The 13,527-nt window shown below is 42.6% G+C and overlaps 2 protein-coding genes and 1 long non-coding RNA gene across 4 annotated transcripts; all 3 read right to left on the bottom strand.

Annotated features, from left to right (window-relative positions):
• Positions 1-569: 569 nt before the first annotated feature.
• On the bottom strand, positions 570-2,575 carry LOC136356016 (uncharacterized). Of its 2 annotated transcripts, XR_010740663.1 has the most exons (3): positions 2,424-2,575; positions 1,400-1,843; positions 570-1,318 (listed from the first exon to the last, which is right to left on the bottom strand). It is a non-coding gene; the product is annotated as an uncharacterized lncRNA (long non-coding RNA). The 2 variants fall into 2 exon arrangements; XR_010740662.1 differs by lacking the exon at positions 2,424-2,575 and having other exon boundaries at positions 1,400-2,417.
• A 5,287-nt stretch (positions 2,576-7,862) lies between these two features.
• LOC4324038 (protein gar2) lies at positions 7,863-10,524 on the bottom strand. The gene is made up of 6 exons (XM_015769655.3): positions 10,180-10,524; positions 10,021-10,077; positions 8,870-9,105; positions 8,646-8,774; positions 8,472-8,531; positions 7,863-8,195 (listed from the first exon to the last, which is right to left on the bottom strand). Exons 1-6 carry the CDS (start codon positions 10,409-10,411, stop codon positions 8,121-8,123), a joined length of 789 nt encoding a protein of 262 aa, XP_015625141.1. The 5' UTR covers positions 10,412-10,524; the 3' UTR covers positions 7,863-8,120.
• Positions 10,525-12,069: 1,545 nt separating this feature from the next.
• Positions 12,070-13,061, bottom strand: LOC4324037 (probable calcium-binding protein CML11). The gene has a single exon (NM_001428053.1). The coding sequence runs from the start codon at positions 12,923-12,925 to the stop codon at positions 12,290-12,292; it is 636 nt and encodes a 211-aa protein (NP_001414982.1). The 5' UTR covers positions 12,926-13,061; the 3' UTR covers positions 12,070-12,289.
• Between the last annotated feature and the right edge of the window lie 466 nt (positions 13,062-13,527).

Here is a 13,527-nt window from a genome sequence, read left to right as displayed (position 1 = left end):
CACTTTGCCCAACAACAGGAAGCAGATCGCAAAGATTTTGAGCGTGCGATTGGAGTTCTACAAGCTCGTTTTGCAATTGTGCGTGGGCCATCTAGATTTTGTTATTCAGACATATTAAGTGAAATCATGACAGCATGTATTATTTTACACGATATAATAGTAGAAGATGAGAGGGATGAAGAAGATCTTTGCTACAACTATAATGATGAGGGAGAGCGAGTCACACCTTTGCATACCCCTATAGCTGAACTGCATGACTTTATTCAGAATCATCATAACATTAGAAATAGACAGACTCGCTCTCAGCTTCAAGAAGATCTAGTTGAGCATCTATGGCAATTTCATGGTAGTAACTAGTGTAGTATACAACCTCCCAGTTATGTAGTGAGCAACTTCAATTGTGTATACAACCTCATTTATGTAAGCAATCCATCAATTATGTATGCAACACAATTGTGTATGCAACCTCAATTATGTATGCAATCCTCAATTATGTATGCAATTCTAATTATGTATGCAACTTGTTTGTGCTCACAATTAATCATAGCATTTTTTTCATACAACATAAAGGTCACAAACCATTAAATTCTAACAATAACCATTACGTAATACATCAAAGCCTACACGACATACAACATAAAAATTCACAACCCATAAAGCTCTTACAAGCAATAGTACATAATTCATCAAAGCCTACACGGCGTACAACATAAAAGTTCGCAACCCATTAAGAAATGGTAATAAATAGTACATATCCATACATCATGAACTAAATCCATATGACGCGATATTATCTCCTGCTGCAAACGCAAGTAATATGCTTTTCTTGGCCCATACATAGCACTAAGATCCATATTCATAATTCTTTTTTCTCTTTCATAGGTTTATAAATCTAACTTTCGTTTCTCTACTTTCAACCTCTCTTTCTCAAGTGAAATAACTTCAGCCAACCAGTCATTTCTTTCCTCCCTAGATTGTGCACTCATATCCTTTTTCTCTGACCACATGTTATTTAATGCAATAACTACAAGACTACTCTCACTTGAGCATGAAGAAGTATTACCTCGTGTGCATTATGCCTTTTCCACCTTCCCGGATGGTCTCACCAAAGGATGAGAGATATTAATGTCGGGGCTGCAAAGAAATTCACTAAAGTTTGTGCTTGCATATGGTCTCACCAAAGGATCGATGTGAGCCTTCGGCTTTTTCTGGGACAACCTATCATTCCACTTTGGATGATGATGCAAAATCTCCCGACAATGCATTTAAAAAATGTCTTCTTCTGTTATGATTTGTACAAAGTAGAAGCCTGAGTTATCTGCATTAATTGGCAAGGTCAATAAGAAGAAAAAACAACATTCTTTAAGAAAGAAAGATGCTAGCTCAATTAGATGCTTACATAATTTTGAACAGTCATTCCACTTTGAGGTCTATTAAGAATCTGCTCATAATACCCACAAAACTTGTTAATTTGTTCTTGAATGGTACCCCAATGGTTGTTAAGTGAATTTTGGTTACGATCTGAGGGGAATTTTTTGTTTTCATGGAAGTATTGATGAATCCTTGCCTAATAAGAGTCACGATGTTGCTCATCACCTGTGATTTCATCTAAAGTTGTATTCAGCCAAGCTAACACCAACATTTGATCTTCCGCAATGCTAAATTTTTTTGATCTCTTATTGTTGGGTCTAGAGGATCCCACCAACTTCAGCACTTGGTTGTTCACTAACCATAGGACTGTGTTGTGGCTACTGTCCAGTTGGGGGAGAATTTTGACTAGGATCCCAAGTTTCTACATTAATGTTTGAACCCAACAAATTAACATAGCTGTCCATGAATTCACCTAGGAAGAAAAAAGTAGCAACATAAATAAAATGAACATAAAAGCACAGCAAAAATATAGCAACATAAATCTAGTTTGTACTCTACTTCTATTGCTTTTCTCTGCTCAATAAACATAAAAGCAATGCAAGTAACGTACTACTATCTTTTCTCTCCTCAAATGAACCGATTCTTTTCTACTACTACCCTTCTCTGCAGAGGGATGGAGCAGTCGGTCACGTATGCAGCTAGCAGGCATGACGGCAGGTGAGCTGTCGAGGGGCGACGGCGGGCGTGGAGCCGAGGGTCGACGGTGGCCAGGTGGGCAAGGGGCAGTGGGCGAGCTGGCGAGGGACGGCAGCGGGCGGGCGACCGAGTGTCGGCGGTGGTCGGGCAGGTGAGGGGCGGCAGGCAAGCTGGCGAGGGACGGCGGCGGGCGTGCGGCCGAGGGTCGGTGGTGGACAACTGGACGAGGGCGCAGAGAAGGAACACCCTCCTTCTAGATCTGGTACGCCTCTCCCTCTCCACTCTCACTCCATGGCTACACCCTCCCTCTCCTCCCTCCGCTGAAAATAAAACAAAAACTGGCACAGAATACTCACCTTTGCTAGCCGGTGATGACGGCGATGGAGAGGAGGTCGCGGAAGTCTAGATGGGGGTGGGAGGTTGATCCATACGCGTTGGTTGTGATTTGGCATGAGGAGAGAGACACGCTATTTTTGGCTTTTCTCTCTCCGTGTTTGGAACATCCGCCACTTTTGGATGACTGGATGGTGCATCTGCTAGAGGTGGGTTTTCCGCTCTTATACACCATATTACAGATGGAGGATCGGGTAGCGTATCTCCTAGGGATGCTCTAAGCAAGGCGAGCAACGTGGTATCCTTATGCTTTGTTGTGTGCCCTCACATCCTAGAATAGTTGTATTTGCTAAAATAATTAATGATGTTACAAGACCTTAACTACTATGGATACAACCTATTGCTCACATAATAGGTTCACTGAAAGACATTGAGATCAGCTACACAAGTTTTGAAATCCAATTTGGCCACCTATAACATCACTGACTTCGAATGACCGCCAAATGTGCATACGAGCTTCATTTTAGGTCCATAAGTACTTGATGGAAAGCCCTCAGATCCTTATTTCCTACGGATTCAGCATCGCCTCAAATTTCAATCTCAGTTAGCGGCACTCTAGGAATAAGGTGTTGCGTCATCTATAATGGCCTCTATGTACTTGTAACTTCATCTAGGGCCTAACCCAAGTGCGGCCCCATGTAGAGTTCTCCCCAACCTAGTGGACCACGACCCTAGGGATGCCTTAGTCGTCCTCCCACCTCTTAAATATCTAGATACCTCTTCAGGGTTTCAGAGTTTTGTTATTTTAAAGTTTAACCAGTGTTACTTTACCTCGTAATTGCGCGTGTTGGCAGGGCCGTCTAGTTACTCATCTTTGAAACCTCCCTTGTCATGAGCTTTATTTACTGTTTGCAATTTATATTGTTTTTCCTTGTTCTTGCTTGTTTCTTTTATTTACTTGCAAGAATAAGGTTGATATGCACCGGCCAGATCAATAACCCATAGAAAGATGTATTGATCGCTAAGGCGCAACATAACAACATATGATAGGTTGTAGTCAGGTCGACAACTTTTGTTATCTTCAACTCATCGAAAGTACAGGTCACCCTACAGCTGTGAGTGTATCAGGTTCTAAGTGATGTGTCTGTGTCCTTCTCTTATTGGTGGGCTCCAGAAGGGGCAAGCTGGACTTTATGCATTAGTGGTCCATGTTAGCACCTCAATGTGCCATGCCAGGTTGGCGGAAGTAGAAAAAAACTAGTTACCACACTTCCATGGCAAAACACATAGAATCAACTTTAAAAATGGCATTTAGAGATTATCTATTTTTAAGGGCCTCTTTGATTTGAAGGAATACTATACGAATTTTAGAGGATTTCAATCCTATTAAAAAATCCTATAAAAGACCTTTGAAACAAAAGATTGAATTCTATCCAATCATTTGAAATTCTTATGGAATGAACAATCCTATAGAGATTTTGGAGAAAACTTAGCAAGAGCTTCTACCTCTTGGAAATTTTGCTTTGAGTCTATGTCTCTCATCCAATTCTTACGGTTTTATTTCGGTTGAATCAAATGGTTATTCCTTTGTTTTGTAATCCTTTATTTTGCATTTGCATTCCTATCAGAATATTGTGTTTTTACTATTTATCTGTTTGTTTTCATTCCAACGATTCAAAGGGACGCTCAAAGTTGCAAATAGTTACACTCCACCAGAAGAAAAGGTTCACGAGGGCACAACCCCATACTAGTTTTTTTGAACCTCGAACATGAGAATTTGCACTAGTAATGGCTAAAATAGAAGGAATAAAGTCCATTCGACCCCCCATAACATATCAGAGTCCTATCAGAATCATGTGTTTTCTCCTATTTCTCTATTTTTTTTCTCGTTCCTGTGATTCAAAGGGACTCTTAAAGTTGTAAATAGTTACACTCCATCGGAAGAAAAGACCCACACGGGCACAACTTGAAAGTTGCAAGTAGTTACACTCTACTGGAAAAAAAGGCCCACAAGGACACAACCCCGTACTAGTTTTGTGAACCTCGAATTTGCATTAGTAATGGCTAAAAGTAGAAGTCTCTCAACTCTAAAACCACGTGTTTGACATCCTTTCCCAATTCAAATTTGGCAAATTTTGCTACAGGACACTGCTATTGTGTGGTTTTAGCCGTCGGACACGGCCCAAACTCACTTTTGGGGAAAAACACTTCATAAACGTGGTAATTTACCAATGGACACCGCGCTGATTAAAATAATGATTTCCGGTTGAGGAGAGAAAAATCACGTGAAATATTAAAAATGCCCTTGGGCCCACATGTTAGCTCTCCATCTCTCTTCCTCTCTTTCTTTTCTTTCTCTCTTATCCTGGTCGCGGCTTGCTCGGTGACGGCGGCGATGCCTGGAGTGCGCGCGGCCTAGTCGGCACCGGTGGCCGCGAGAGGACCTCATCCTCCACACCTGACGGCGTACTTCGCTGACGCCGCTGTCGGAGTCCTCGACGACGCCGTCGGAGTCCTCGACGACGCCAACGTTCTTCCTTTTCCTCGTCGGCCTCGAGCTCGACCCGGCCTTGCTCCGCCGCACCGCCCTCGCCATCGCCACCGCTGGAATCTTGCTCCCAATGTCGCATCCCAGATGCCAAGAATCGGGCGCCGACGCCGTTTCGCCTCTGCACCGCCCCGCACCACGTCGCACGTCGCGAGCCTCACCTAGTGACCTAGAAGCCGGTGGCCCCCTTGATTTCGGGCAGGCGCCTCCGTAGCCATGTCGGCCCGGTCGCCATTGTGCCACCGTTGTGCTCCCTGTGGGTAAACGTAATCCCAATGCAACATAGGTTATATTATCGTGAAATTGACATCCCTATGAACCCTAGATCGTGTAGAAGTAGCCGGTTGTGCCCAATTTTAACGACATTGTGCCGCCGCCGTGCTCGTGTGCTCGGTGCCACCGCTTGCCGTCGCGTCGTGCGCCGGGTGGCCACTGCGCCTCGTCATCGTTGGTGGTGGGTCCCCTGCGTTGCGCCGCCGCTTCCCTGGCCGCGCGCCGAGCCGCCCCGGCTCGAGCTGTCGCGCCGACTGTGCGTTACGCCGCTGCTCACCTGCGGTGGGAGGAAGAAGAAGAAGGCTGCGGTGGGAGGAAGAAGAAGAAGGGAGAAGGAAAAGAAAGGGAGGAAGAGAGATGGAGAGCTAACATGTGGCCCCAAGGGCATTTTTGACATTTCACGTGATTTCTCTCTCCTCCTCAACCGGAAATCGTTATTTTAATCGGCGTGATGTCCATTGACAAATTATCACGTTTATGAAGTGTTTTCCCTCAAAAGTGAGTTTGGGTAGTGTCCCACGGCTAAAACCACACTATAGCAGTGTCCTGTAGCAAAATTTGACTTAAAATTTTCATAGGGCCCATATATCATAGCTTCCTAATGTGTCATATTAAAACTAAAGGTAGTGTTTTAAAAATGCAGAGAGTAGTTTAACTAGTACAAATTATGCACCGACAAAATCAAATATAATTGTCACATAAAATAGTTTCTAGAACTAAAATTGTTTTTTATGTGACAAATAAGTTTTATTACTATAGGCGATTTTTATAGTTTCTCAATACTTTCAAGATTTTCTAGAATTATTTGAAGCAACATTTAAAAAAAAATAGTTTTCAGCCTTGTGTATGTTTTTGAAATTTAAAGGAAGCCACGTGGTACTACCACTCAACAGTTATCTTACAAAATACTTTACTATCACAAACCATTCCTAAAATAACCTGTACTTTATAAATAAAACTGATAAGTGATGGACACCTCCATACCTCTAATTAACAGACACCCTGATAGGAATTTGTGCGTTTGGATTTTAATAATGTTATTTGTGGATTCATGTTTATTCGCGAGCTAAGTGTTCTCTTCTAGGATTCAGATACAAAACTTTTCAAGTTTAAAACTTATGAATGCATTTTTTGAAAATCCATTGTAACACATGGGTATTTGGCTGTTGTTTGAAAAATGACCACAGCAACACTACAATCGAGGCATTAAGCCAGACTTAGCATTGTTTTCTTGGTCTTGCTTGGAACTTGGAAGGTATTTATCCGGGTCTGGCTAGGCCATGTTTCTTTTGCTTAAAGGACAAAAACAAACAGCTTGATTCTTAGAGCAGGTACAATAAGTAATAAGCCGGCTATAACCATATATCGAGAAAAGAAAATAGAAGAGAAATAATAAAGCGGGCTACAGATTTATAGCCGGCTGCAACACGGACTCCAAGATATTATGTGTGTATGAGAGGTGGGACCGGGTATTAATGGTGTAGTATATTTTTATAGTTAACTATTGTATAAATGGGCTATTAGATTGGCTATAGAAGTTTTAGAGTCAGTAGTTGGCAGTATGTTGTTTTACTAACATCGAAAAGCTGATATGGAGCTGCTTTTGTGGATTTTGAGTAATGTTCTAAAACTGTCCCTAGGAGTATCATATAAATTCTACGTTTCTTTCTTATCAAGAGGCAAATCAGAATTAGCTTTTAATAATTCAACCTCTGAAAATCACTGTAAAGAAGCAGAATTGTAAGAATAAAAAAGCAAAAACAAACAAGGCCGAAGGTTTACAAGCTGAAGAAACGTGATCATTGCAATAAAAATTAGTTTTAGATTGAGACGTTTACACTTCTACTTTTGGCTTTTAGCAGTATGGATATGGAAGAGAAGGCAACCAACGAAGAATGAGGAAATAAACTTCGAATCAATTATATAACCAAGTTCAAAAATTCAATAGCTGTTACAGCTTAATAAACATTATTAAAAATAACCTGGAAATTTATTTTTTTTCCTTACTTATATTTTTTTTAACTTCACATTTGGGTTAGTTCTCGTAACTCATAAGAACACGCGAAATAATTGATGTGTCTACCTTCTCTCCGAAGAAGGTATGGCCATATATATAGCTAAAAATTATTATATTTTAGAATGAAAATAGTATCTCGAAGGCGCGTAGAGATCAATCGCTCGTTGATCTCCCGTAATGTTGATCGATTACATTATTTTTTTTCTACTACTATAAAAAGAGTTCCTGCTCGCACTCTAAAATAACTGTGTTCCTACCTGGTCACATAAAAATGAAAACTCCCGATAAAAAGCTGTTGGTTAAAAAAAAAAATCATGCGATAGGTTACACTCAGCCAATTTACGGTGGTATCGACCCATTGCAATGCTCACCATTTTCATTTTTGTGTTTTCAAGCGCACTCTTCGACCTCCTCTTCGCCCGCAAACGGCCCTGGTTATGACCGCCAGTATCATCTCTTTCAAACCTACTTTTCTTCCTCCAGAAAACGTAACAAGAGAATAAAAATTAAACTTGGAAATTTATTATGCATTCGTGGTATTTTATTCATTGCTTTTTGAGTGTGTTTCTGACAAACGTTATAGAACCTTTTTTCACCATAAATAGGATTCTTGTAACATGAAAGTGAAAAAAGCGAGACAATTAATTTCCCATTCAACGTGATCTCATAGTATCAGCAAATTGTCGCTAACAAATCTTACACAGACACAGCCAGAAATGGCTCGAGAAACATCACATGATTTCACCTCTAAAAGATGGCATATGCGACCACCAAAAAACAGCCAGCAAAGGCTCGAGAAACATCACATGATTTTACCTCTAAAAGTTAGCATATGCGAATTGAGAAAGGGGGAAAAACTTGTAACATTTCTGACCATCCACTTTACTTTTCAATTTTGCGTTTTTTCTTGTCAGATGTTAGTGGCTTCTGTTTCTTCTCAACATGATTCTGAGATCTCTGAAAAAAAAAAGCAGATAACTGTGAGGAAAGCATCCACATTGAGGGTACTGATGCAAATACCACAAAATAGAAACTGAATTGTTGTTGAAGCATGTTCATCATCCTAGTATGATCTCCACGGTGTTGGTACTGCTGGAGATCATTATGATCTAGAGAAACGATAAGTATGATATTGCACAAGCTTTGAGCTCAATAGGCTTTTCTATATGAAGCCTAAAAAGCCTTCGATATGTGCTTTGCAACAAAAGCATAGGCAAAAGGGTGTGACTTTACCTTCTTCCTCCTTCGGTTTTGGCGCTGCCTGCCAGAATCCTTCTTTGATTTTTGTACTTGCTGAAACATTTAGCAGCATGATCAGAATTAGATGCCATAACAAGTACAAATTTAATTTACGAAAACATTTTGCACATAAGAAATCAAAACTTATAAAATGATTTGGGCAAACACCTGAGCAAGAGCTACAGTTCGAGCATGTCGTTCAGCATGTGTCTCTTGCTCTTCCTCCAACTCACCATCACTATTAAGCATCAACTTAAGCCTACCTTCTCCTAACAATTTCTTTGATCGAGCATGTCTCTACAAGAACCAAACCAAAATTAAGACATGAGACAAAGGTATTTCTCACCAGATAAGTCCCATCATTTATATTAGCTTCCACCTGAATTACACACCTTTGATTTAAGATGTACCCTGACCATCTCCTCATTTAAGCAGATGATTCTAGGACAAAGCTTGCACTTGTACACAGATTTGCACTTCAGAATGTAGTTATTGAAATCAACCTCAAGAGCATCATCCGTGTCAGATGCATCTTTGGTTGAATCAGCTTTACCACTTGAGGCTCTCTTAACAGACGAATTTATCTCAGGATCTTCTTCATGTCTTAGGATGATATGCTCATCACTATCTGAAAGCAAAGCCATCAGTAAACAATTCATTTTAGAGACTTATCTTGCGGCAACATTTCAGAATAAATTCATAACACGGGATTATTCTTACAAACACATTCCATAGGATGATTTGGTATAGAATGCTTCAGGCCAAGTGATTAATGAGCTTTCATTGAGAAATGAGATATGAATCTTTGCTAACAGTCATTAACTCATTATTCCATGCAAATACTGAAATTGGTATGATAGGCAGCCAGGCAGGAACTATTGATACCAAAATGATAAGAAGTGTACCACATGACCATCAGAAAGATAAAAAGTGATCAGATCCCAGATTGAACTAAATGAAGCACAAGGACGCTGGGGGCAGGTAATTAATACTAGCCACAGTACACTTTTGAAAAAGCTAAACCATGGAGTACCAAAATGAGATCCCTGAGCTTAAGACAACTACATCCACATTAGCTAGGCACTTAATTTTTGTGTCATAAATCACCACAAACACTGAAGGAAACACAAACTAACAGTGGTGGTTCACCGATATATAGAGAGACTATGTAAAAGAAATGCTAGTTACACATAACACTGCATGATCATACTTCTACAAAATTATAATGAAAAGGAATAAAAGAACAGAGATAGCGATGTTAAATTACGCAATGCCCAATATTTTGTATGCAGAATATAAATGCAAGAGGCAAGTAGCCTCCATATGCTATAAACAGCCAAACATACGAAATCTAACATAATAGAGGTCCTTAGAAGAGCAAGAAAATGCAACTTAATCTAAACCACAATTCACGTTCTTACAAAACTCCTGCAAATCTCAAAAGAAATAACAATAACGATGGCATCCAGATCTCTCATACGCCAAATCGAATGAGAGAAGTCCACACAAAAAGCTGAGATTTATCAGCAGGAACGCAGAATACCTGCAGAAGGTTCATCAACATCGTTACCGGAGCTGTACTCACTTTGGTACCCTGAACCTGGTTGGCATGAGGAAACAAAGCAAAACTCACGTGGTCACTTCGGAAATCCCAGTTGCGCAAATACGAGAAAATGTAAACTCACAAATTATAGGAACCCACTCTCTTGTTCGACCACTGGCTCTAGCTCCTCTTCCTGCTCTTCTCCCGAATCCTCCTCCCCCACATGCTGCTCATCTTCTTGTTCTTCCTGCTGTTCCTCTACTTCCTCAGTGGGGGCCGCTTCCTCCGCAGGTTCCCTGTCCGAGTCCGAACCCGAGGAGGAGGAGGAAGAGGACGATGAGGAACCGCTCTTGTCGCCGTGGTCCTGTCGGAAGTACCGCCGCTTGATCATCTCCGCCTCCGCCGCCGCCGCCGGGTGTTGTCGGCGAGGTCAGGTTTTGGGGGAGGGTGGGCGGAGGTCCGGAGGAGGAGCGTTTCGCAGAGGGTTTAGGTTCGGGGTCGCGTAAGGTGTGGAGAAGTGTGGGACGTTCGATCTAGGTCATGCGCCCGCGGGCCTTGTTGAGATGAAGCATTCCGTTCTCTCCGGCCCGAGCCCGAGCTGGCGCGCTTGAGCAAGCGCTAGAGGCCTATAGCTGCCGAGCAGCAGTTATTGGGCCGTGCAAAGCAACTACACAGAGTTGCTACTTCTCTTCTCTATCACTATCTCTATGTCCATCTGTTACGGCGGAAAAAAGCGGATGCGAAAAAAAAAAGAACGAAAATAATCAGATGCGGAAAAAAGCTAGCGCCGCAACGCCCCTCCTCCTGAGCGCTCGCTTCGCTTCTCCTCCCCTCCCGATCATATCAATCTCACACGACATTCATCACCGATTCAACCACAGGAGGAAAAATTACCCGCGCATAGCACCGCCTCCTCTCGCTTCCTCCCCGGATCTGTATGAGGGGACCACCGCCGCTACCGGCGAAGGGGGCTGCCGCCACTGCCGGGAGAAGGGGCCGTTGCCGCTGCAAGGAGAAGGGGGCCTCCGCCGCTGCCTCCTTGTAGCCGCCGCTGCTTTCGGGAGAAGGGGCCGCTGCCGCTACAAGGAGAAGGGGGCGCCGCCGCCGCTGTCACGTGGCGGTTTAGGAGTTTATAGAATGCAACATCAGGCTTAAGAGCGTCTATAGGATTTTTAATGAACTTTTATTTACCATATATATATATAATAGATAATAGATTCTTAGTGAGCAACTATTAGCTGGACAGATCTGAAATGTTCCAAACTATTCGTAGTGAGGAACTATTGGCCTCATCCAAAAATGAAAAAAAAATGTTCTGGAATTTTAGCTGGACAGATCTGACAAGACAAATTCTCATCCAATATTTCCGGCTATTAAGACCGAGTTCATGAAAGGCGAGTATGCATGATTGCCTATATCAGTTGTCCAGCACTTATTAATTCTAGAATACCAATAAACTTAAAGTTGAAGACAGAGGGAAAACTCAATAATTTGCCAGCAATGCGCTGAATTTTATATTTGGGAGTACGAAGATTGACGGATCAGCAATGCACTGAATCAACGATCGATCCAGCAATGGATCCAGCACCTCACCATCAGATGATTGAGACCAACGTCCAACTCCAACAACACAGGGAGGATGAACATTACTACCTCTCTTTCAGGTTATAATACGCTTTAACTTTGATCAAAGTTAAACTGTTTTAAATTTAACCAAGTTTATAGAAAAAAAGTAATACTAACATTTTTAACCCAAGACAAATTTATTATGAAAATATATTCAATTATTGATTTAATGAAACTAATTTAGTATTATAAATATTACTATATTTGTCTATAAACTTAGTCAGATTTAAAACAGTTTAAAGTCAAAGCGTCTTATAATATAAAAGAGAGGGGGGAGTATTATACTATTATTATACAAGCTTGAGTTTGTTTTTCTTGGTGATATCCTTCCTACACTACAATCACTAATGACCTTGCTTGAGGACGACCATTGCAGAACAGACCAACATGAGAAGAAAGATAATGCACGAATAGTTCATTTCTAAACTGAAATTCGTATGTTTTACTTCTGTTTGTTTTACAAAGATTTATTCGTTATTCACAAGAGCTCGATCACATATGAAGAAGAACACCTGACCTAAATTTACCCCACTGATCTGATTCTGAATTCTGATCTGATCTGATCTCCCCCAAACATCTGACGAAGCGATCGGCTGATGAACAGCCGCGATCGATGCATGTGAATGCCACTGATGCTATATTCTCAGGAGAAGATGTTGTCAAATGCGGCGGCGGTGATGGCGCGGGAGAATTCCTGGAAGCTGATGCGGCCGTCGCCGTCGGTGTCGGCTTCCTTGATCATGCCGGTGAGCTCCTTGACGGTGAGCGCGTGGCCGAGCTTGGCCATGGAGTGGGCGAGCTCGGCGGCGGTGATGAAGCCGTTGCCGTCGCGGTCGAAGATGTTGAAGAGGCGGCGGATCTGGTCCTCGGAGTAGGGGGCGCGGTCGTAGAGGAGCTCGGGCGCGACGAGGGCGACGAACTCGGAGAACTCGATGAGGCCGTTGGAGTTGGTGTCGGCGCGCTGGATGAGGGAGTCCAGCTCGTCGGTGCTGGGCTTGAGGCCGAGGGAGCGGAGGAGGGACCCGAGCTCCAGCTGCGTCAGGCTGCCGTCGCCGTTGCGGTCGAAGGAGCGGAAGATCTCCCGCAGCTCACCCAGCTGGTCGTCGCCGAGCGGCTCCTCCTGCTGCTGCTGCTGCTGCTGCTGCTGCTGGGCGCTGCAGCTGCTGCTCCTGCAGGTGATCAGGGCCGTGGTCGTCTCCGCAGGCTTGCATGCGGTGGCGGCTGCGTCGTGGTCTCCGGCGGGGGTGGGGGTGGGGGTGGTGGTGGCCGGCTCGCTCATGGCGTGCGCGCGCGGTGGAATCGGAATGGGTGGTGGGGGACGAACAGGCAGCCTGTCTGGGTTGGCGTTCGTTGGGAGAGGCGCGTAGCCGGAGAAGGCGGATCCTGGAAGAGGCGCCCCCCTCGAATGTCGGATCAGCCACAAAGGGACGGCATGCAAGCTAATATAATTTCTCCCTTGATTTTGCTTGTACGTCTCACTCTCTCATCAGGAACAGGACTTTTTTTTTTTTGACCCCAAGAGTTTAGCTACGAGGAAACTGAACAGGCCAATTTTGGCATTTGAGCCAGGTTAATAGTATAGTCCACTACTAGCTCCAATTCATTTATAGCCAATTCACATACTCCCTCCGGTTTCATTTTAATTGACGTTTTGGACAATGACACGGTCTACAAGATACATATTTGACCTTATTTTTCTATTATAATATATAATAAATAAATGCATGTTTACTTTTGTTATAGTACTTTAAAAGACAAATCTATATATATATATATGTTGTTCTAGTTCCTTTAAACTAAATATTTTTAAAGTTATTGATAGTCTAAGTTATAAAAATTTGACATCAACCTTGTCTAAAACGTCAATTAATATGGAACCGG

This window comes from Oryza sativa, chromosome 1 (assembly GCF_034140825.1).
Source record: "Oryza sativa Japonica Group chromosome 1, ASM3414082v1".
NCBI lineage: Eukaryota > Viridiplantae > Streptophyta > Magnoliopsida > Poales > Poaceae > Oryza > Oryza sativa.
The sequence above is the reverse complement of the archived record's forward strand: the minus strand, read 5'-3'. Positions and strand labels throughout refer to the sequence as shown.